The 25,476-nt window shown below is 34.4% G+C and overlaps 1 protein-coding gene across 2 annotated transcripts in view; it reads right to left on the bottom strand.

Annotated features, from left to right (window-relative positions):
- Window positions 1–17,040: 17,040 nt before the first annotated feature.
- The window catches only part of LOC145693327 (uncharacterized), a 334,188-nt gene continuing 325,752 nt past the window's right edge, over window positions 17,041–25,476 (bottom strand). For both annotated transcript variants that reach the window (XM_081769215.1, XM_081769216.1), the window contains exons 4-5: window positions 21,433–21,509; window positions 17,041–17,479 (exon numbers count right to left, since the gene is read on the bottom strand). In XM_081769215.1, the coding sequence (XP_081625341.1) occupies window positions 17,404–17,479; window positions 21,433–21,509 (153 nt within the window). In that variant the 3' untranslated portion in view covers window positions 17,041–17,403. The remainder of the gene's footprint in view (window positions 17,480–21,432; window positions 21,510–25,476) is intronic.

Here is a 25,476-nt window from a genome sequence, read left to right as displayed (position 1 = left end):
TAGCATGGCAACACATTAAACGTAACTCATTAAATTTTGGGAATTACAAATTATCATCTTACGTGTCGTTGTATTCCTATTCTTTTTCACGTTCAAGAGACGAAAGAAGAAATTGTAGTAATAGTGATAAAAATCGAATTCTAGATTTCAATGAATTCAAGTTTCACGCCCCCACATATCGAAAAAGTGATTTTGATGTCTGTCCATCTGTTCGTTTGTTGGTTCGTCACGCTTTTACATGCATTCAAATAGAGGTCATACTGTTCGACGTATCTGGACCTAAGTCTAGACATGAAGTTTTTATAACACTTTATCGTTTCGAATTCTATATTCTCCGACACCTAAAAATAAGGGTAGTTTACTGAAGGATGAAAATTTAAAATAATTAAATTCTTTCAAAAATAGCTGTAAAGATTTTGCTTTTTTTACAAATATAATTTGAATCATTGCTCTGAAAAAAATACATAAGGTGTAATTTACTGTATGGGATGCGTTTTTTCGAGCAATTTTCTCAATCACATTTCATAAATAATTGTATCATTAATAACCTAACAATATGACACAACTCGTTCGTCCTGTAAACATTCAGAAGAGGTCGTTTACTCTTCTCCGACGATTTTCCCATTAACGCCTGACGCAATTTTGTTCATATTTCATAAATGAATGTCACATAAATAACCTAACGATATGGTATAATTCCATCATCCTAAAAAGCTAGAAGTGGTATTTTACTTTTCGGGGCAATTTTTACCCTACGATTTTGTCGAGAATGACTCTGGCAATTTTGTTCGTATTTCATAAATAGCATAACTCGTTTGTCCTGAAAAGATACACAAGGGATATTTTATTCTTGGGGATGCCTTTTTCGACGATTTCTCAGAAAGTACTCAGACGCTTTTGCTCATACTTCACATACAATTATTTCCTTAATAATTCTAATATATGGCATAAGTTATTTCTAACAGAAATATGACCAATGGTTACTTTACTTTTGGACATAAGTTGCTTCGAACAAAGTTTTCCAAAAACACATTATTTTATTCGCATTTCCCAAATAAATGTTTCAGTAATAGCTGCAGCCTAACACGAGTCAGTTTAAGAAATTCGAGCGAGAAAATTCAGTGCGTTTCATCCGTACCCATTCTTAAATATATTTTTAAATGTTACACCTAATCACAATTTTCCTAACAAAATCGAAACTTCTATTTAAATGTGCCTTGTTGTTGCCAAATGGTCCATTGGTTCTGGATTTGATTCCCGGTGAGAGCTAGTGTATTTTTATCCAACGTTAAGGTATAGGTAATAAGTAGGTGCAAAGAGAAAAGTGTTGAAACAAGCCTAACTAACCTAATAAATAATACAAAGAAATAATACAATATTACGAAATTATAGAAGAAACGTTGTTAATATTAGATATTTGCGTGTGAGATTGTCCAACCGATGACTGTCAACTCCAAAGGTAAGAAAGTGAAACATCCAATACCAGGTTAATCAGTGGTCTCTAGGTAAAGCTATCCTACTAGGAAGTGATTGAGATACCAAAAACTGTTGTAATCGCTGGGAGACATGTTAGGAGAATACATTGGGTGAGAGACTTTAACTCATGAATAGTCTGCACCTTCGTTGGTGTATTGAAGTGCGTAGGTGGTGTGAGTTTAGCACATCGGGTTCCTTTGTTGTTAGTCCCAGCTTTCTTGACCGGATGCAGTTATTCCCGGTAGAAAATACAAGAAAATATACATTTCTATTACTATTAAAGTAAATAATTACACTCATTCCCTCAATGTGATACTTGTTTGTTTAACTGTATACAGAGAGCTGATCCGTGGAAGAATCGTTCATAATAATAAATAAAATAAACTCGACAAATATTCTTGTAAATAATAGGTAAAAGTTTGCGTCATACTGTTCATTTTGCTGGGCACACCAGTGTGCCACGTTATCCGGTTGTGGCACACTGGAATATAGGGTATGGCTTTCTAATTTTTCCCAACTATTTTAACTGCTTCAATTGAAATGAATTCATAATAATAAGAGAGTGAATTTAGTCCTCTTACCCTTTGATTTAGAAATAAGGTCCGCTAGAATTATATATATAAAAAATAATAATACTCAGAATTTTATAGAGTAGTTTGTTTTATTCGAAATGACATACTTCCTGCAACTGTTTGGGTTGGAATTATTTGAAATCAAATCTTTAAGTTTTACGACCCACGGTTATACCGGCTAGGCTAAAGGACACGGTGATGATGAGAAATGAATGCAATGGTGGAATGAAAAAAGTGGGAGAAAACGGGAGAACCCCGAGAAAACCCATGCACATGGTGTTTCTCTACCACAAAATTCACTTGGTGCGAGCTGGAGTCGAACCAAGGATCCCATGCACCAAAGGTGAACGCTTTATCACTGAGCCACCGCGGCCCCTCTGAAATTATTTATAGGAGAGAGTGACTACTTTTATGAAAACTTGATATCGAACACATTTGTTTAAAAATACCAGTTTTTTGTGAGATATTGCTTAATATTCAGGAAAACCTAAGTTAATAATAAAATAATAATAATAATAATAATAATAATAATAATAATAATAATAATAACTATTATTATTATTATTATTATTATTATTATTATTATTATTATTATTATTATTATTATTATTATTATTATTATTATTATTATTATTATTATTATCTTAAATTAAAAACTCTCTGGACCTAGTGCATTGGCACAATTCCACGAATTAAAAAGAATATGTTTACTTCTCATATAAGTGTAGAAGGACTTAATCCCTGTTGCTTTTAATATAAAAAGAAAGTGTCCAACTGTCAAATGATATGCTACATAAAAGGCCCTATGCAACAAAATGTAGTATAGAGTCATCATTTCAGGTTGTCTAAAGAACACTTTCGTTTTAGCAAGAAAGGAAGAAAATAGAAAATGCTGAGTTTTAACCTAGTAGAAAGTTTGCAGATTTAAGGGAAAATGCACAGAGTTGTTGGATATAAAATGTAGTTCGGATTAATGGAGTAAGACACCGTAAATATTTTATTGTTTGAAATATACTGGGAGTGACCAAGCCATTACATATGGAAATATCGAAAGAGATACGTTAATGGTGTTAGTTGCAAACTTTTTTAGAAATGAAAAAATTAAGGAAATCTCTAAAACTCTGATATCACAGATCCAAATTGACTGACTGTTAAGTAAAACTGCTAAATCTAAGTAAAGAAAAAAAAGTATTAATGACCTGTATTACAGTTTCAGACATATCATTCTCATATCAAAACTACGATAGAAGTAAATTATGAATAAAGGTGAATTCACAGTTCTGGAATACCAACAAATGATTTTGCTAGATGTAACTTTTCGGAAAACTTTTTTATAAGGCTTTAGATTTATTATTATTATTTTGTTTGTTTGTTTATTAGCTTCCCCATGCCGTAAACGTCACCAACTCCTAGTGGCCCACTTGCCGGTAAATGGCGATCGTCGATATAGCGACGCGTCGAAGGATTGCCGCTAGCGTGCCACTAGTGGCAGGGATTCGTCTAGTCGAAGCAGATATCTAGAATCGGGGGTATTGAAGTTACCACCACGTAAGAACGAGGACTTCATTTTGCTCCGCGCTCGTTTGATTTGTCACGGAGAATCGTAAAGGGACCAACATGAACTATCGCCAGTCATGTGCACGCGGTTATTATATATTATTTTTCCCTGACGAATTGTTATTATAAGGACAATACTTGAGCTCCGGGGGTCAAGAGTAACTCCTGCCTTTACATCATGAAGTGAAAAATCTTGAGGTGGGTGCGTATAATTGTATGAATTTAGTTGGCAACTGTCGCCGATCACTAGCAAGTGAATATGGGAGAACTATGAAAAAAGTAAATAGACGCTTGCCATTTTGTTATAAAATTACATGACGAGTGCATTTGATTTGATTCCGAACAGTTGTCTTCAAATATACACGGTTAAAGGAGCACTCTGATTAGAAATATTAAAAAGACTTCAACGATTTATCACTCTACAAGCTGTGTCTTCATAATCGCCTCCGTGACGAATTCGGAAGAACACGCAATTAGTAACCCTAAGGTTGATGGTTCACGCCCAGCTCAGGGCACTTTCCTTTTATTTTTTTAGAAATGTTTTTAGACTCATCTTGATGCAAAGAAATTACGCATATAGGCGATTTAACGTATTTTAGGGGAATAATTTTGTGGTTCGTTGGCGTGCCGTCGCTTCTCTGCCGGTGGTGGTATAATTTTCAAAACGAAAGTGGGACCAATTTTTGGCTGCGGGACCGCCAATTTTTGTTGACATGTCACTAGTTGCCTATCGGTGGTCCACCGACGCTTACAGCATGGGATTGTCTCCTCACGAGTGAGGCAGATTGTAATCGACCAAGAGTGTTTTGGAAAAATGGGAAACATCTTCCGACTTCGACTTCTGAATAATCCGTTTAGGATCAAGTCGAATCAAGGCTGCGCCACGGGAAGGTAGAACAAGTGAGGCAATCGTTCCAAGCACTACGCTCGACAGCTTCCGTCTCATTCAAGACTTAGACTCTTCAGGAAAAGTAACAAGTTTATTACTTGTAATTTATTCTTTGAGTCAAAGTATTTTGCAATAAACCATCGTTTTGTAAGATATTTTTACGATTGTATACTATTAATTTCGAAAATTGTACTCATAATATAATTTCCCATCATGGATTTGAAAAAATCAAAGTTGGAACAAAGAAAGATCTCCGATCCACATGTCTCTTCATGTTTGATATGGAACTCTCATCTTCATTATTGGCCCTTAATTTATTTTAGTCCTAGGCAACGCGAATCGACGGGATGGCTCTAAGTGAAAACATTCATTTAGATGGTTAAGTAATCAGGAAATTCCTGCTGTTATTTCACGAAACACAACAGATCTTGAGAAAAAAAAAAAAAATTTTTGCTTACCAGGGGGAGGGAGTAAATCATCTGCTTACGTTTGCTTAACTAGCAAGAAGGAAAGGGCGCCGATCCTGGGAGGCTGGGCCCGCTCAAAGCTCATGTAGGCCTCCTTTGTATTTATGAATATACAATATTTGGCATAATTTGAGTGTAATTTGTCTTAAAATCCTCATATATATATCTTCTGCATTTGAATGTCCCCCCCCCCAAATTTACAGAGAAATTGGCGTCCTTGGAAGATCTAGTGAAATGAATAAAAATGTGATAACGTAATACTTGAACAACTCTATCTAATGGAGGAAAGTAAATTAGTATTCAACACTTCTTTCAGTTTTAAGCATTTCAAAGATTCTCGTAATTTAGTAGCGTCCCGGATTTGCATTTTTGAAGTACGGGAACTTTATCTATACCTTAACGTGGGAATCGGTTTCGGACCATGCACTTAAGCCGCTTTGCCATAAGAGGCACAAGGAGTTTTTCTTTCGATTTCCTTAAGAATATTGCGAATGGTATGTATAACTTTTAAAACTATGTTTAAAAAAGGATACACATCGACATAATAAGATGATAATCTGATACCTAGGAAATATATTGAATTGTTTTTAATTTGTTCTCACGCTACCAAAACAGTACTTATGCTTTTTTTTTATTCCAGCCTTTTAATGTAAGCATTTCAGACTATTGTCTGTTCTAGGACGATACAATTCTAGTTCATGTATATGCTAGCTTTGGAAATACAGTAGAGTTTCGCTTATCCGACATAAACAGGCAGGCAGAACGCTGGATAATATGGATGTGTTAAGAAAAGATCTATTAAAAGTAAAACTTACGATATAATTTTACATATTACGCATCTAATAATAATGTTTTATAACAAATAACTGCACTGCAATGAATCAGGGACGTATCCAGCGTGAGGGCCTGAGAGCTGTCTCTCTCCGAAACTCAAGCACTTTTTAATAAGCTTGCCTTTACCCTTTTGAGGTTCTTTTATACCAGTTTACTAGTAGTCAGTGTCCAAACTTTGAGCAATGTGCTGTTGTCTTGTTATAATTCTAAGAACATACCATAATGTCATTATACCAGGTGCAGTGGCGTATATAGGGGAGATGGCTTCCGGGCTTAAGCCCCCCACGAAATCTTACTTAGTATAGTAAGTAAATGAAATATCTTGCAGAATTTTCACATTTCCAGGCAAAGCCCCCCCGAAAGCTAGCAAAGCCCCTCCCGAAACAAAATCGTAAATACGACACTGACCAGGTGGAATTAAAGAACAGTTTTAAATAAGATTAACATTTCGTTTCCGTTCTGTTTTTAACTTTAATATATTAGAACGATACACTCCATGTCTTCTTGCTATTTTTGCTATGTGATATACGTAGCAGACAGTTTTCTTTAGTTACATTTCTCTCAAAAATATGTTTCATTTTGTTTGTGCTATAATGCAGTTTCCAAAATAAACCGGTTTATAAATGAAAAGTAGGAAAAAGTTTAAGAGAAGTACAGAACTGTTGCATTATTATTATTATTATTATTATTATTATTATTATTATTATTATTATTATTATTATTATTATTATTATTATTATTATTATTATTATTATTGATATTTAAAAACATTAGAATTACGTGCTTACGAGGATTCGTGTTGGGCCCCCTCCGAATAGAAAACCTGGATACGTGTCTGCACTGAATGATAGACGTATGAGTCAAGGTGTAGACGGGCGCGCTAGGCGATAGACTCCACAGCATGAAAAATAGATTAAGACCACAACTTGCAGATCTTCTTGCCGATTGGTGCTATTTGCAATGATATATCGGATCATACGGTATGTCGAACAAAGGATGGTCGGATAAGCGAGACCATGGTGTATTGGTGTTTCACGCACCTAAACCTGTAAAATGTTTGTATAAGCAATTATCTTTCACTCCCTAGCTAAATTTGTGGGTATGATCACACACCTTGCCTCATAAAGTATAGTCTTATAAAGAAAAAAATATTTTTTTAGCTAAAACCTAAAGAAAAGCCAACTTCATTTTTTTTTTTTTTTTTTTTTTTTGATAATGGCAAACTAGTCCACTTCATCACGATAAATCACGTTTGGTACTAAGATGTCTTTTTCTGTCCGTATATATTCTTTACCCTTCGTTGGAGACAAAATTGTTTTTTCCCCAAGAAAACAGGATGAGAGAAACTATAAAACAGCATGGACAGAAAACAATAGTTCTCTAATCCTGGATAAATACGTCATTACAGCAAAATATCAGTAAGTTGTCCTTATTATATTGCTTCGGTTCTTATTAACATGAAAATTATAATGTTTTGTACAAAAAAAAAAAAAAAAAGAACAGAAAAGAAAGAAAGAAAGAAAAAAAAGAATTGGGATGGGATGGGATGGGATTCAATGTGGTGTCAAAATAATAAAATAACTACGACTCCACCACTCTACCCACCGAACCACGGAGGCTACGTGGTGTTAGCTCCTTTTTTTAAAGAAATAATCTTCATAACCATGGTCCGTATCGCTTCGAACCTTAAGATAAGAGTTTTTCTGTTTAATTCTATATTTTCGTACGACATCTTAGTTACAGAAGCTAATTTATATTTGGCAGGCAATCTACACACTAGGTTTTAACCAATCAATGCAACATTTTACTCCACTATCCTGTTCCTTGATCCAATTCCTCGACTCCCCTACTGAATTCCCTCCGCAATTGTGATCTGCTACTGAAAAAATCCCTAGAAATCATCGTTGCCAGTATACACAAAACCGAGCATAATTTTGTTTTTTGCTTATATTTTTATTATTTTATTATATTTTTTGGAAATATCTCCTTAGATGGATTGCTTTCTATTATCTCCACATACTAATAACTGAATTTTACCCATAAACGTAAGGAAAATGGAATAAATGCGAAAAATCTTGAGTTACAGTATACGCGCAATTTTTTTTTGCGCATGGGAGTACATTTTTAAAACATCTCATTGATTTGTTGAAAAATGTTACTTTTGACTTTGCTTTGCACTTTAGTAAACAAGAAAATCTCCGAATTTTCTATACTCAAGAAGCCTTAATTTTATCCCTAAAAACAAAAGAGTTATTTATAATCAAAACTTAAGTGTTCGTGAATACCCCTGTCTCTCCTACAATTCTAAAATTGCACAGGATTCGGTATAATACATGTGCAATCCTTAATATTATATTTTTGATACAATGTGTGGTCTATATACTAATCGACTAATCACTGAGAATGTCGCCGTCGACTGCGATGAAAGCGAAAGCTTTAAAGGTCATTTAGGCCCTATACGTGGTAAAAAAATGTAAATGGTATACAGTTGCATCACACGATATTACTTCTATTGCAGTGGGTCTCGTGACAATTTTTCGATACTTCACAGTCATTAGAAAATTCTATTCTAGAATTCTTTCAGTATTCCAAATAAGAAAAACTATAATCAATGAAAGTAACCATATATATATATATATATATATATATATATATATATATATATATATATATATATATATATATATATATATATATATATTTACACATAATGATAACTACCAATTTATAAACAAATGCTCCATTTCATTTGTATTTGAAATTACTTCTCATGTTCAGGGCAATCAACTTGTCAATAACTCTTCTGAAGTTGTTTCTTTTCATTTTTTCTCTGTTTATACTATAGCTAATGCACTGAGACTATTTTGAGTTACGGACTCCTTTTCGAATTATTTGCTATGATTTTCACGAATTTTGTTGTATGCACTCTTTCTACAAACTCACCATCAATTTATCAATTTCACAATATACTAAATGTAATCTTCATTAGTATCAAGACTGCAAACGTCTGTTATCTCGTATATTTGAAGAGTTCCTTCGTGGCTAAGCGGTTAGCGTAAGTGCCTTTGGCATGAGAGACCCGAAATTCGATTCCCGGAGAGAGCTCATGTGGTTCAGATTCCACGTTAATCAGTAGATCCCGTCTCATATAGACTCGCTGCTGAAATTGACGTTAAACTCAAAATCAACTCAACTCGTATATTTGAATTGCCACTTATACTCTGTAGTGAACTATTAACAGTATACACGAAACATGCTATGTATCAAATTATTATGGTAGTTGCAGAAGCACCTTTAATTACAAACGCTTTTCATTGTTGCATTGTTATGTTCTCAATGATTTTGCATTGTAAATATTGGTTTTAAAAAATATTACTACGGTATGTTAAACTTCCAGTTAAACAGAATTTTCCAAGAATTGCTCTATATATTTTAAATTATGTTTTATTTTCTAAAATTATGCTTTATTATGTTTTTAAAATTAGTTTCTTCTGGACCCTTAGACAACCATAACCATGTTCAAGGTACCAACCATATGTGTAAATTGCTATTATGCTTTTTATGCTTTTGGGTTGCCCTAGTTATAACCCTCAATGCGTCATTGAAGTTTTAGATGTTCTTTTAAAATTAGCTTAATTGAAATTAATGAAACTACCTAGGTAAAATTTATTTAAAATACCGTAAACTGTGGTTACTTGGAAAATCTGGATCTATTTGGAAAACTGATATTTTTTTGTTACGTAGTATAATAGTGAGAGAACTATGACAGATACGTAGCTTCCTTCCAGACCAATGAAAAGCAGGCAATTAAAAGATGCAATATGGATGGTCGTAAGTGCCGTGTTTATTTATAGACTCGTATAAAAATTCTCACAGCAATTGACACACACACACACACACACACACATATATATATATATATATATATATATATATATATATATATATATATATATATATATATATATATATATATATATATATATATATATATATTATTTTCTGTAAATTGCCCCACCTTAGTGAAGCTATACTTTTACCTGGTTGAGCTAAATATAATTGATTTCAGAAGTTTCCTAATGAGACGATTTAGTTTCATATTTCCACTTCCTTTCTGGGACAATCTCTGGTCATTTGTTTTATTTCCTTCCTTTTTTCTACTAAAAATTGGGGCTACTTGGAAAATTTGAGCTACTTTGAAAGTTGTGGTCAAATTCACACAGCGACAGTGGTTCATCTGATTCTGATGAGTCTGATGAACAACCATCAATGGAAAGTGAAACAGAAACAGTCATTCTGATCATAAAGGAACGGAACCAGCCAGAAGCGGCTCCTCAGGGTAGGCAGGGTAGGCTAAGCCTACCCTGGTTTACTTGAATAATTTACGAGTTAAATCTTTAAAATATTTGTAGAGCATTGTATCAAAACCTTCCTGTAACAGAGTCTTCGAAACCTCTAAATTTGTAATTAATGATATATGTAAAGGCCTGGACGAGCGTGCGCTTCATCAACTTTTGCATTGTAGTTCATGAAGAACCCGCTAGTAGCCCTGAAATAGCTAAGGTCGGGAAATTTTTATCTGCCTGCTCTGCCAGATATTTTCAGTGTGCATTACAAGTTTTAGTCCATGAATAAACATAATATCCAACATATGTTCCGAAGCATACACAGCGCATGCGTATAAAGCTTTGGCCAGCTCTTGCAGACTCTCCCTACCCCAACAGATACAGCGCCGCCGCGCTAGTGGCTCCCTTTTCGTGAGGTCTCTTGTATCGCTTCATTACATGTATTTTTACAGTTGCGAACGGCTTAAAACGTTAGGAAACTAAACGTGTTAGAGACAAAACCAGAATATAATCGAGAGGGAGAGGCAATATCGATAACAGATAATACATGGTGTTACTGCTCGGTATCTTATCTTTCTTAAACGATCGGCATATGAACAACAGAAATAATGATTATTTCGGAAATAATAAAAACTTGAGCTTTCTTCATAAGGGAGGATGACCATTTGAAAATATTTATTATTATTATTATTATTATTATTATTATTATTATTATTATTATTATTATAATTATTATTATTATTATTATTTATTTATTTATTTATTTATTTATTTATTTATTTATTTATTAGTTATTAGTTATGATGCATTTGTTGTGTCAGTAGCATTGCAAGCGGTGGGCGATAACTCAGGGCCTCGCGCTTTCAGTAGCCTACAAAGACCAACGAGCCTAAATACGATTTGACACTGGCTTTTATAAAGATCCATCGATTCAATAATTAATAACGTAAATACAAACAATTATGAATTCGGATTTGTTTACATAATACATTACATAATGGTGGCTAGAAACAAACTTATCATCTATTCCTCTAACAGTGCCGTGCCGTGGGGGGTGAGCGAGGCGACGACCCCGGGCACCGAAGTAAGGGGACGCAAAATTCGGGGTCGAAAGAAAAGAAGGAAAGGAAAAGAGAGGAGAAATTACTTGGAATCAGGGGTAAAAGTGAGGGGAACGCAGGAGAACCTTGTCGCCCCAGCTCCAGAAAATATGTACAGCGTCACCCCAGTTCCTAAAAAAATTACTATGGGCAAAGATAAGCAGGGGGACGGTGTGACGTCATGCCGCTACTACCGTCCCCCTACCTTTTCAGATCCTCATTTACCCCTGCTTGCAATATTACTAATATAAACTTAAATCCTCCTCCTGCTTTAGGAAGTGGTCCTGTAATGTCACTCATGTTAGAAAAATGTATGTGCACATATATAGTGTAAAAAAAAAAGTAAAGGGCTCAAAATCAAGGAAAAGCAGGGTTTATTTTTCAAAATTTTCTTACGATTCGCGCCAACCATTGTGGCTCTTCGCGGCTGGTCTGTCGACCTCACTGTCATATGTAGGGGATGCCGTCATATCTCTCGCCTCTAGCACTGATTTTCCACGGCACGGCACTTTCTTGTAATATTAGGCTACTAACATAGACAAGTACAAAATAAATTTGGTTTGATTGTGTACTAGATTATACACTTTATTTTAATTTGCGTACCCTGAGTATTTTGGTACGAGCCGTCACTGGAACCAGCATGTCATTATGATCAATTAGTAGGCGTATGTGCAGAAAGAGCCACAGTATCACAAAGCTGGAGTGTGGGTAATAGTAGCTTATCGTAGGAAGAGGTCTATTAAACATTATGTTGGCCAAATATTGGAAAGTGGTCCAAAATACAAAGCGAAGTTTCTAAAACATTCATGATTTTAAGTTTGCATGGGCTGCAAATAATGATAGACAAGAGAATAGACAACGATGACATTATTGAGGTTTTGGCTGAACCCACCTACAATCGCAGGAAACAAGTTGTTTTTCCATATGACTGCAGCAAAGAATTTCAATATGTGAATTTCTATCAGTTGGACCTAGCTTGGCATTTATTTTTTGTCCTTATCGTACTGTGTTACATTATTATTATAACAGTACCATTTGCAAAGAGTTAACGTAAATGTACACTTGTAAAAATGCAATCAGGTAATTTTGTTAACATATGTAAGGTAATTACTGATCTCATACATACATAAAGTTCATAGAATTATGTAGGACATGTTTTAGTGTCTTAAATAAGTCTCAGGAGATTATGCGTGTATTGGCATTTGCCAAAATTTCCCTTGCATTGTTTTTTTTTTTTTTTTTTTAACTACCACTTATATAAAAGCATATTGCAAAAAGAAAATATTTTACTGGTTTTGTAGTCCTTCAGGAGGACAAGTTTACCACTGTAGTTAGTTTAGATTGGTTCAACAATTTATTGTTTTAACTAAAAGGTTGTGCAAAAAAAAAAAAAATCTTTTTTATTTAAAACTGCCTAGGAACACATTATTACGAAAGAAACATAGGCATGTGGCATATCAATATTCTCAGGGAGGTGTGATCTTGCAAGTGTTTCTTTCCAAATAACCCCATCTTTCACACAGCTCTTACTACTGTGAAAAGACATATTTTTCAAGAAGCAAGGCTACTTGGAAATAGTACATTATCGCTGCTGGAAGGCTTCAGTCTCAGTAAAATTTTGTTACGACTGCAGGAAAAGGTAACATGGACTAAGTTCTAGAAGCATTACAACAAGAAGACAAATTAATTTCAAAAATTACAAGGGATAGTATGAAAAAGAAAAAAAAAAACACTCCAAGTAACCCAGTTTACGGTATAATACATGAACAACAAGTTTTAACCAATGCTGTACCCAGAATTAGGAAGCAGGTATTGAGGTTCGAGCTATTGAATCAGTTTAGATGCAATACACGAATTTGAATTTCTGTTATTGTCCTTATGCAACGTCGTGATGGAGAAGACGACTTACTATACCATGGGCTCCGAATGTATACTTTTTCTAACGCTCGACACTAGCCATAGGAAGTAAATACACGTTTCTGATTGGTTTCAGTTTGCGATTGCCCAAATCTTCTGGAGCATGTATTGTGTATTATATAGTAGTAATAGAAGAAAATTGTCACTTTGTTGAAATTGAAGAAGCAACTGAGGTTAAATTTATATCAGGGAGTCAAGGTGGAACAAAACGAGCCCTGCGGGCTTCTAACCTCTTCCTACTACTACTACTACGAATTCGTATAGAAAAACTGCACGCGTAACATAAGTAAAGCACTTTTTTGAGTATTATTTTCATCTTATTTTAATGAAAAAAGTATTACGAAAATTTTTTAAACATAAAAAAATCCTTGGACTGGGTTTGAACCCACGCCAAAAGCGATTATTGTTACTAGTCCGTTGCGGTAGCACGCTCGACAACGAGAGCCGACACCAGGAGGGTTTGATTTCTGCTATATATATGCTACGTTGCGAGAAACGGATAACTTCAACCAATCAGAGCCTCGTATTTAGCTCCTATGGTTAGGATCGAGCGTGATTAAAAAATATACGATCTGAACCACGACCCGGGATTGAATAAGGTATAACTGGGAGTGTATAGACCATCTGTAAGATCAACCTTCACAGCATAGGCCGTCCCTCACCACACTCTATCTCAACTTTAAAACAGTTGGATTAGAGGAACACGCCATCGACGGAACAGCAATGGTTGCTGTTTCTGGGACATGTGAGAGAGGTTGTAACATGTATCAAAGCGGATGGGTACCCTTGGTTTACAGCATAGCACAGTGGGTCAGAATCAAACTTCAGTTGAAAATGAAACATATATTCTCTTAAGTTATGAAAATCGTTTCACCAACTTCAATGCCAATCGGTAAGAGTAATTATTAAGCGTGGAGGAAGCTCCACTTTAATGGTCATCTGCTGAGTTCAATATACTCCACAGAATACGTTTCTCCAGTTCTGATTTGATAATGGGATTCTCGTATCTCCATTTCAATGAAACAAATTTCATGATGCATTTGTTCATCATTTTCGTAAGATTATTGAGAGATCATGAAAGACAAGTATAACATTTCAATCTACGTTGTAATATAATAGCAGGGTTATACAGAGTGTCCCATTTAAAACGCAAGTTGGAATCAGGTATAGGCTAACTTTTGAACGGAATGAGGTACACGTATAAATGATACACAAATTTTTAAATTGATCCGTGTAGATATTTTAAAACATAAAAGCAGCTAATGAGGTCCACGTGCGTGCATGCAGTGTTGCCAAATGTAAGTGAAAGTGTTTTAAAAAAAGTATTTACAAAATATAGTAAATTGTATGTCATACATGTGCATAGACATGCAGCCCACAAATTTCAGCGCGGATTTGTAGGTTGAATCGGTAGTTATCGTAGTCAAAAAAAAAAAAAGGTTCATTTTTACCATCAGCTTGTCCAGAATTCTGCTATTAATGGCGTACCAGCGATTTTTTTTTTTTTTTAAGTTTTACGCTATGCACTGGCAGCACTGTCTGTGTTTAAGTGGAACAGCATGTGTGTTTAAGTACTGTTTATCATATGGAATCATTGAAACACTAAATAAAATACATTGAAAAAAGTAGGGAAGAAAGGGAAACGTAGCCTCACAATAGATGGTGAAAATGCCCGCCATTCTCATTCAAGCAAAGATTTACACGTCTTAGCATGTTGGAAGCAATTTCACGGAAAGTTGACAAGTTCATTTCCTCAATGTCTCTGCAGATGTTGCTTTTCAGGTCTTGACAGTCCTTGCAAGTTATTTATATACACGATTTGTTTTAAATTTCTCCATAAGAAAAGTCTGGAGATTTCAAGTCCAGGGAGCAACTGAACCACAAATTTTTACTTATTACTCTGTCACCGAAAAACTCAGTTAACATATCCATAGTTTCATTTTATGTGTGACATGTAGCCCCATCTTGCTGTAACCAACAATCGCGTTCATCAGGTTCAAGCATGGAAATAAATTGGGTGATTATGTATGTGCACATTTCGAGACATTTCCCTCCTTGAGGGAGGTCTATTTACTAGTAACATGTTTCTGAGTTGATGAAGGAAGTGATGGGTAACTCATCTAATGATCATTCCTTCATACAGGCCTTAGAATCTGGACAAGTCTTACATGAAAGATTTTCAATAGCTGACAGAGTTTGGGCTGTATCAAGTAAGTGGTTAACTTAGGTGAGTAGTTACTGCATCAGTTTTCGCTCCAGCAACCCAGGTTCGAACCCTCATAGATGTTAAATTTTTAACGTGCTTTAATTTTAATTTCAATCCATACTCAGTGTGATGTGCAAGATTTTCTCCTATGGGCAAGAAAGAGATGTTCGAATTATGGGAAAATTAGAGTAGGGTCATGAATGGGAACAAAGATTTACAAAGTTTTTCCTTCAATTGATCCAGATTTAATAATTTCACTTATTTTCTACCATTTTCTAACTCATGTATGGTCTGTTTTTTTTTTTTTTTTGTCACATGCAGAATGTAGTAAAATAATACATTAACACACAATGAATTATAATATCATTGATATATTGCACTCATTGGGCAACCCACCCCAACCCCGAGATTAATCTCAAAATGGAGAAATTTCTTCGTGCATCAAATTCACAGCAGAAGCCTCTTTCAATGCTCTACAGATTTATCACCTGTCGTCTCCTGGTTGAAATATTAGGTGTAAATTGAGTTGCATCTGTCCAAGCGTTTGTGAAAACAGAAAAAATATTGGACCCAGCCATCGTAGCAGTCAGAAGAGAGATACTTTTGCTGCTGACTATATATACCAAGGAATTAAATTACCTACCAAGCAAAAATCGTTGTGGTATTCTTCTCCCTAGTACAATCCTCTTTTAACTTTTACAGTACGAAGTTGAAATGTCAGGCTATTAGAAACAAATATTTTCTCCCGTGTTGCAGAAATATATCCATTTCTGTAAACCAAGATGTAAAAAGTATCCCTGGGCAAAGATATGTCACCAATATACTACTTACGTGTGTGTTGCTTTCAGGTTCTGAAGTTCAAGTAGAATATCTTATTTTAATCATAAATATTTATTGCTTAACGTACATTCTCATTCATACAAGTGGTTTAAAACATGTACACTATTTAACATCCATCAAATTACACTTCTAAAAAAGAAGAAACATTCCAAATAGTATTAGAAAAAAGACGACTCCTTTCGTCCTTCATTGGACTTCTTTTTTTTTTTAATTTAAATAATCAGTCACAAAGACAGTGTATGTCATATGCAATCTACACAACTTATCTGATATTAACCAAATTTTGGCATGGAGACATACCTTAACTTGATTGGTACGCACGTGGGGAGTCTAGACTTAGTTAAATTTTCGAAGAAGAAAAAAAAAAACGAATATCTATTTGGAACAAGAAGTAGGGAAAAAATACACAAACCTGTTGAATTTGTTTAAAAAATATAATTATTTTTGAGATATTCGAATAATAGGAAAGCTCAATTATTATGCTATCAATATCTTGTGAATATTATCCACGAAAATGCAACTCCATGGGCCTATTTCTCAAAGCAACAAGTCTTGTAATATGATTTTTACAAGTCATAAAATATGATTAAGCAGAAACACTAGAATAATAGCAAAAGTCTTTTCTAAATATTAATGCTGATACCTCTAGCTTGTCATGGTTTTATGCTATATACAATTATACAATATTTGATTTGAAATATTTACACTAGTATTACAAGACTAATAGATTTGAGAAAAAAGTCCCAGGTGGAGAACAGCTTTATCCTCATGAAAATTAATTATGTTGATGAATCTGTGAATGCAGTGTGTTTTACTAAACGTCAATGAAGGATGAATTTTTCCCGTGATTGGGAGCCTTACTAATTAATACTATGTATCACATTCAATTTTCAGTACAAATACAACGTAGTTCATTTTAATAAAAGAGCAAATAACAAACGAAAACATTTGGACAACGAATTTTTAAAAAGGAAGTTATTGGACTTTGAAAAACTTTGTATTCTTCACAGTAGAAGGTGAATTTCCTGCACTACGAAAACGTTTTCTGTATTTTCTGTAGAGAATACATGTGAATGTTAAAATAAATTGTAAATTCATTTTCTTTTTTCTTCACTAGCCACTGCCAAACCACTATCCGTGAGTCTTGTAGTCTGATTCGTCGTTTTTGTTCTCCAGATTGTCAGCAGAAACTTAGGTCTCTAAGACAAGGAAAACCTTCGATTCGTGATGTTCATCTTCGTCACACCTAAGTCTCGCAAAGGAGACTTCGCGTGCCTAAAACAGAAAACAAATTATATATTACTATTTGTAGTAATTACTAACACATTTTAGATATAATTATTTCAAATTTTTAACACTATAAATGCTATCAGATTCGAAATGAATGAAATGAAATCTTTTTTTAACGTTCCACGGTTATGCCGGTAAGGCTAAAGGAGACGGGATGATAAGTAATGAATGAAATGATGGAATGAAGAAAGTGGGAGGAAACAGGAGAATCCCGAGAAAACCGGGGGCTGGGCTAGGATCGAACCCGGGACCCTAAGCACCAGAGGTGAACGCTCTACCACTGACCCACCACGGGCCCCACTATCATATTCGAATTAACTGTTTACGTGCTAAATGAAAAACTTACACATACACAATATGAAAATGCGAAGTAAGGCTGAACTGCACATATATACTAGTATATCAGGACGCCTCTTTATTCATTTAATTTACAACTGATAATCTGGCTGATACTTGAATTTTTGGCAGAAAAGAAGACTTGAGTTTATAGTTTTCTGAAATTATTTAATGTGAATATTTAATCTAAAAAAATATTGTGAATGTCACTTGTCAATCTTAAATAAAGTTATTTGATTTCCTCAAGTTTATGCTTACTTTCGTACCAAGCAGTGTCATCTTTATATTTCCTGCATGAAGAGTAGTGTTTTAACGTTCATGCTCTTTCGGGGCCAAGTGGTGAAGTTCCTCTCGACTATAATAAAGGTACTTGCCTCGAACAAAAAATACAATAAGTTTCGTTGGACGTTTTCTTGTCTGTGTCGGCAAAGCGTTGCCACCAATATTCGTAGCCAGAAAAACGAGATACTCCAAGTCCAAAGATATATTTTTTTAAATATCTCTCTATTTTCTCTTAGTCGACTCTACTGAGTACTATACTGTTCGAAAGTTCACTCCATTTATACGAGGTATGAATCATATCATTACAAAAAGTACAGCATAACTAATGGCTTATGGAACCCGGAAGTTCAATGCCGTATTCACAAAAGCTCTCCACTGACTTCTATCCTTAGCCAACTGGATCCAGTTTCTACTTTGTATTCCTATCTCTGCGAGATCCATCTTAATATTGTCCTCCCATCTGCGCCTAGGCCTTCCTAATGGTCGTTTTCCGATTGGTCTTCCAGTCAAGACTTTGAAAGCGTTTCTACTTTCTACTTTCTTCCATCCTAGCTCATGAACTGACAAAAAGTACAGTATAATTTCTACAAATATTTTCGTGAATAGTGTCAAGTTAAAATGAGCAAAAGGGCTAACTGCGTCTCACGCTAAAACTATTACATGTGGAATGTATGTACATGGGAGCTTTTTTCGTTCTTGCTCAGAATGGTATCTCCTATAGGGTCAATCCATGCAAAGTGATCGAGAAAAAAGAAAAATTGCCGATCGACCTTTCCAAAAACATCTATTTTTTTCATGAATGTTTATTCTATACCAGGATGCTTCGAAACCACAATTAATTATTTTTTACAACATCCCATGGCGACGTAGCGGCTGCCGCCATTTTGCGTTTTCTCGATTGTAGATATTTATGTTTTTAATATCTTAGCATGTATTTGTCCTAACAAATTGAAAATTGTTGAACGTCTCCACCTCGTGCAGAGCTGAAACTTTGATCTCTAACATTTTTGACTAAAACCATTTGAAGGTGGTGAAATTAGGGTCTACAGTAGCAACATTTTTGGACATTGAAGACAAGTTTGGGAAGAGAAAACAACTGACGGAGAGATCTGAATTTGTGTGTGCATGTAGTCAGGGGTCATAAGTTAATACACAAAAATTTGGGGCTGCTCCCAAAGGCCTGAAAAAAAATAATCGTAAAGTTGGCATGTTTCACTGTTCTATATCTCCAATGGGCCTCTATAAAAAAAAAAAAAAAAAAAAAAAAAAAAAAAAAACCTGAAATTTTGAGAATAGTTACTTAAAACGCGTTTTGTGTTTTCGAGCAGAAGGGAGTCAAATAACGTCATACTCTAGGAGGTGTTTTGTACATAAATTCAATTGGAAATTCGTTGTTGTGAAGTAAAATAAAGTAGGATGAATGGTTTTTCCAGCAAGGCTCTCAAGCTCGTTTCTTTCCTCTAGTTGTAACACTGTGTTATCACACCCACAGCAGCACTGGTGAAGAATGCCGCTAGCAGCAGAAGGCGAGGAAAGTCAAAATACACACTTGACAAAAAAAAAAAAAAGTCCGTAAGTATTCCTTACTCTTGCTGCTTGCTATATCAATGACATTCAATCATGTTTATTCTTGTTTTAACTTTCAACTCAAGCAAATGATTGCTGTCCTTTCGTTTGATCTACATTCCAAAGTGAATGAATACTTACTCGCTGTAAACACTGACTGTGGCGTTTTTTTGTTTTTATGGAGGAAAAGGGGAGAATTCTATATATTTTTGCAATCATATCGAAAATTATCAATTTTTCAAATAAAATTGTTATGAAGAAAATTGTAGTTTATTAAATTCTACACTGAAAAGTCCTTAGATTTTTTTTTCGTAGAATAAATCGTTCCAAAGATATAGCTGAATTATGTCTAAACAAGATGAAGTTTTTAACTTTAGATTGTGAAATAACTGGACTTACAAGCATCAGACGGAAAAGATCCTCGAAATGAAAACTTAATATTTTGTAGAGGAAAATTCACCTGTGATAAAATTAGCCCGCTCCCTAGCCACTAGGAGTGGGATGAACTACAACTTTCTAAACTCAAATGGAGACCCCCATTTTTTTTTTTTTATTGCAGATTCTGATTCTAAAAGGAGAAATAAGTTATTTTATTCGAAACTTTCTTCTAGATTCATGATAAATGACGCTGAAATCAGTGAAAACTAGTTTCACTAATGTTTCTTCAATTGGGGGCCTCTTAACCCGAGATTTTAGAAGCAAAGGACAAAATTTCGAAAAAAAAAATCCCCTCTCAAAACATAAAGAATTGAATAGTATAAATAACAAGGAGGTGTAGCTGTTGTCAGTTTTCGGGCCAGTTGACATGCACATTCTTTTCTGAACATGGTTTTAAATGCCATTGAGAGGTCACCAATCAGCTTAGCGACCTCGAAAACTATAGATTTAGCACTAATTTCTGTCATTGGAACATTTTTTAGTTCTCATTTCTCGCTAAAATGGGGACTGAACTTGTACTTAAACGACATCGGAAATGTCATTATTCACCTCAGCGACCCCAAAAACTATGGATTCGATACTAATGTCGGTTGTTCTCGATTACTCCCCCTCGGTGGTAGGAAGTCTTACCTACATAGTATTTTTTCCCAGATTGTAAGTCATATGTGTACGTCTACTTTTCTTTAAAATGAGTTTACAAACCAAGTTTCATATTTCCTAACATGAGAAGCTCCTGAGATACTCTATTTTTGGCATAAATATTAAATAATCTCTCCCCTTTTAAATCTCATCCTCATTCTTTGAAGTATGCATTAAAAAATTTTAAATAGCCTATGATCTTTTCCAATCTTTGGTCTCTGCGATACAATTACTTACAAATATATTAAATAAATGGTGTGGATTTGTATGCCAGACAAACAAGTAAAGAAACATTCATTTTTATATATAAGACTATAGGGATGTGCGCTGTTTCTCTTCAGACATAATTCTGTCTAAATCTTTGAAACGATGGATCCTATGGAAGAAAAAGTCTAAGGAATTTTCTGTGTAGAATTTTATAAACTACAATTTTTCTCATCATTATTTCCCTCGAAAAATGATAATTGTAAAAAATAAAAAAAAATTAAATTCTCCCTTTTCACCTCCCCAAAAAGAAAGCAAAATTCATATGAAATGTATTTTCAGAATATGTTGAGGATATCAAAATAAAGGTTTCCACAAAAATTCAGATTGTTTGGAACTTTTCTAAATTAAACTCTAATTTTACTGGGCTATAAATTTAAAATACTTTTTATATGTAATAAATAAGTACATACACAGTGTCTAAAGGTAGATCACAAAGTTCAGGATTTTGATCTTTAAGTTCCTCCATCTCAGACATTACCTCATCTACCTGAAAAATTGCGAGAAAAGTATTTATATCAATTAGTTCACAACAGAAAAATAAATATACTAATGAGAACATTAAAATGAATCGATAATTTCAGAAAGGACCTGAGTCACATTTTCCTGAAAGATTTATGAACTTTTCCGATTCTCTAGGGAGCAACTTAGAAAGGACAGATGTCCTCTAGAGAGTAACTTAGAAAGGATAGGTGTTCTCTACGAAGCAACTTACTCGGGATGTACTTGAACCTGAACCCACAAAGTAAGAGTGATATATACGTATATTTCCTGAAAGCTTGGGTCAAGGTAAGATCAAAACCGGTTACCAACATTGGGGAGGTCTCATGCATTCCGCTTGGGGGCAGCACTTCACTCATTTTTATTAAGATCTTTAAGCCAGTCTATAAAGTCCGTTGCAACCCCGAAAAATCTGAAACGGTGAGACAGACATGAAAACAGAAAAACATATATTTCATCATTTCAAAAGTACAACGTATCAAAGTAAAATAAATTGTCCCACAGTCCCCCGCAGGGGCCCAGACGGGGTTCAACTCAATTTTTTTTAAATTAAAAGGGGGTCAATTTCCATATCGTATGAAAGTTAGTGTTGAATGAAAGAAGATAAATCAAGTCTCGACTCTCTACGATAAGCCTGTGTAAAATGTCGGTGGGTCAAAATGTCAACAGAAACGTGATGAACTTGAAACATTCTAGTCTTTTTTTTTTTTTTTTTTTTTTTACACCTGTCTCACAGTTTCAGATTAAAAAAATGAAATGAAATATTTGAGTTTTACGTCCCACGACTATGCCGGTTAGGCTAAAGGAGACGGTGATGATGAGTAATGAATAAAATGGTGGAATGAAGAAAGTGGGAGGAAACGGGAGAACCCAGAGAAAATCCATAAGCACGGTGTTTGTCTACCACAAAGTTCACTTGGCGGGGGCTGGGATCCAACCCGGGACTCCAAGCACCAGAGGTGAACGCTCTGCCACTGAGGCACCGCGGCCCCTAGTTTCAGATTAATAGTAGTGGGCATAAACTTTTCAATGACGCCTATGTTGACATTTTGACTCACCGCCATTTTGCACAGGCTTATCATCAAGAGTTGGGACGTGTTTCATCTTTCACTTAACATCAGCTTTCATACGATACTCAACTTGAACCCCTTACCCATTTCAACATTTTGAGTTGGACCCCGTCTAGGACCTTGCGAGGGAACCTGAAACATTTTTTATTTTATTTTGAATCATTATACTTTTGAAATAATAACATATCCATGTTTTTGTTTTTACACCTATCCCACCGTTTCAGATTCATAGCAGTGGTCATAGACTTTGCAATGAAGATTGTATAGATATTTTGACCCACCGCTATTTTGCACAGGCTTATCGTAGAGAGTCGAGACTTGATTTATCTTCTTTCATTTAACACCAACTTTCATACGATTTGCAAGTTGACCCCCCTTTCCATTTAAAAATATTAAGTTGGACTCCGTCTGGGACCCTGCGACAATTTATTTTACTTTGATATGTTGTACTTTTGAAATGATAAAAGGCATGTTTTTCTGTTTTCATATCTGGCTCACCGTTTCAGATTTTTCATGGTTGCCACGGACTTTGTAGACAGGTATAAGGATCTTAATAAAAATGGGTGAAGTGCTGGTCAGAACCAAAATGCATGACACCTCTCCAATTTCGGTAACCGGTTTTGATCTTACCTTGATCCAGGCTTGTAGGAAATACATAAATCACTCCCACTTTCTGGGTTCAGGTTCAAGCACATTCCTAGTTAGAAAATACAGGTGTTCTCTAGGGAGCAACTTAGAAAGGTCAGGTGTTGTGTAGGAAGCAACTTAGAAAGGGTAGGTTTCGAAAGTGTTACAACGGTGTAAACGCAAGATTGAACTATAGACTGAGCGCAAGAAATGTTTGCAGTCCTGGATTTATTTTCTTCTTTAATATCCCAAAGCTACATAAAATGGGTTTAGGTCCTTTCTGCAAACACTGATTCGAATACAATCGAAAGTTCACTATATTGCGAGTATTAATTACTTAATCAGTATCAGTATACTTAATTAATGAGTATTAATTATTCAAACGAGTATTAATTACTTAGTCAGTAAGGGTCAAAATCAGGCAAACTTGTACCAAGTATTCGAGACTACACGATATATCTTGCAGAGGACCACGAGAACATTTTTCTAACTTTTCGAATTTGTGAAATACAAACTGTGAGTTTTAAAGAATTGCCCTATTCATTTGCGCTTTTTGATGCCTGCAAATATCAATTTTTTAAAGATTGTTCGCTTCTTATTTTCTTAATTTTATTTATTTATTTATTTATTTATTTATTGTGTACCATAAGCAGTGCAAACAACAGTTATTTCTTATTTATACATGGTGGACCATTTGTCTTGAAACGCTCTTGTAACTTTTTAACGAATGGATAAAATTCTATGAAATTCTGTAAAATGCTAACATCAATATGGAAACATTATTTGATATATTGCATAGTAGTACCTGATTAGCAGTGTTGCCATATTAAAAATAGCACTACATCAAATTATTACATACGAGTATTTCAAATCTACGTTAAATGAAAACTTAGAATATCACATTTATTATTCAGTGTTACAAATTAAGCAAGCTATAGCACCACAAGCATCCGAATTTTGGAGGACTCTACGTCAGTAATGACATAAGTGAGATGGATATGTAAATGCACATCGGAACTACCTTAACGTCGAATACTATGACCATGATATGACGTATTTTTAACGAGTGGGAACAAAGTTACAAGAAATTAAAATTTTTACTATTTTAGAAAGTTTTGTCTAGAGAAAGTGCTTAAATAAGTATCTCATACAATCACATAGATGTCTTTCAATAAACGTAAAGATCATAATGCCGTTTACAGCAATTTGATATCAACCTACTCCAGAAATATTAAAATATGATTAGGGATTACTATACTGCATAAAATGACTGCATAAAATATGAGAAACTTTTTTTTCTTTTTTAATGTTTCGTCTGCTTCTATAACATTATAGTAATTGTTTTTGATAGTTGCAATTACAAGTTCTCGCAGGTTTACAATTTTAAGCAGTATTCCAAACTTTAACAATGTTCATCATATCTCCGAATAAGTTCAGATATTAAATTGCTGTGAACGACATTATAATTCTTATGTTTATTGGAAACCATCTATGTTAGCAGTTCTCATTTTTTGTCAGTCAGAGATTCCTTTCTAACACTTTTTTTTGGGGGGGGGGGTGGAGTCCCAAGAGTGTTTAGTTCTATCTGTCTGTATTCTGAATAAAAAAAATAAAATCTATTATGTATACCGGTATTGTGAATAAAATAGGAAAGCATTTTTATTCATTAGTTTATTAGAAACAATAATAAAAGAGAAATGGAAACAATATGGTTTATTAGTGAATTCTACAAAATGTTATAACAATTAGTTTGTAAATATATTTGAAAAACATTGCAGCGTTACATGTATTAATACATTGTAAGTTAATGTGTGTGCTTCTTGTGAGGCATCTTAGGAGTCTATTGGAGATGCATATTTTCGTCTGCATCCAAATGAGCTCGATAGTTAGTTGCTGTAGTCACATACCTTGAGAAGGCCGTTTTACAGAGGTACGTAGTACCAAAACGTAGTAAGAACAATTTAAGTTTTGAACTTAATATCTAAAAGTCCTCCCATAACTGAGTTCAAAATTTGGGAAGTGACTTCCTTTTAAATGATACCTCATAATAACTATCCGAAACGATGTCTAAAAGGAATTCCTGAGTGTCCCTTGGAAAATATGAATTAAATTTTCGAAGCAAATTGTTAAATTGTTCTTTTGTTATTGCTGTCAATGATTCATCCATTATATTATTTATTTTCTTCTAAAAAGTTTGAAGACGACATGAAACATGTCCGATTTGAAGTATATTTAATCTCGATGCTTTCTGTAGAATGC

Source organism: Thermobia domestica, chromosome 8, assembly GCF_964235325.1.
Source record: "Thermobia domestica chromosome 8, izTheDome1.hap1.1, whole genome shotgun sequence".
Classification (NCBI taxonomy): Eukaryota; Metazoa; Arthropoda; class Insecta; order Zygentoma; family Lepismatidae; genus Thermobia; species Thermobia domestica.
This window is presented reverse-complemented; position numbering and strand designations above follow the sequence as displayed.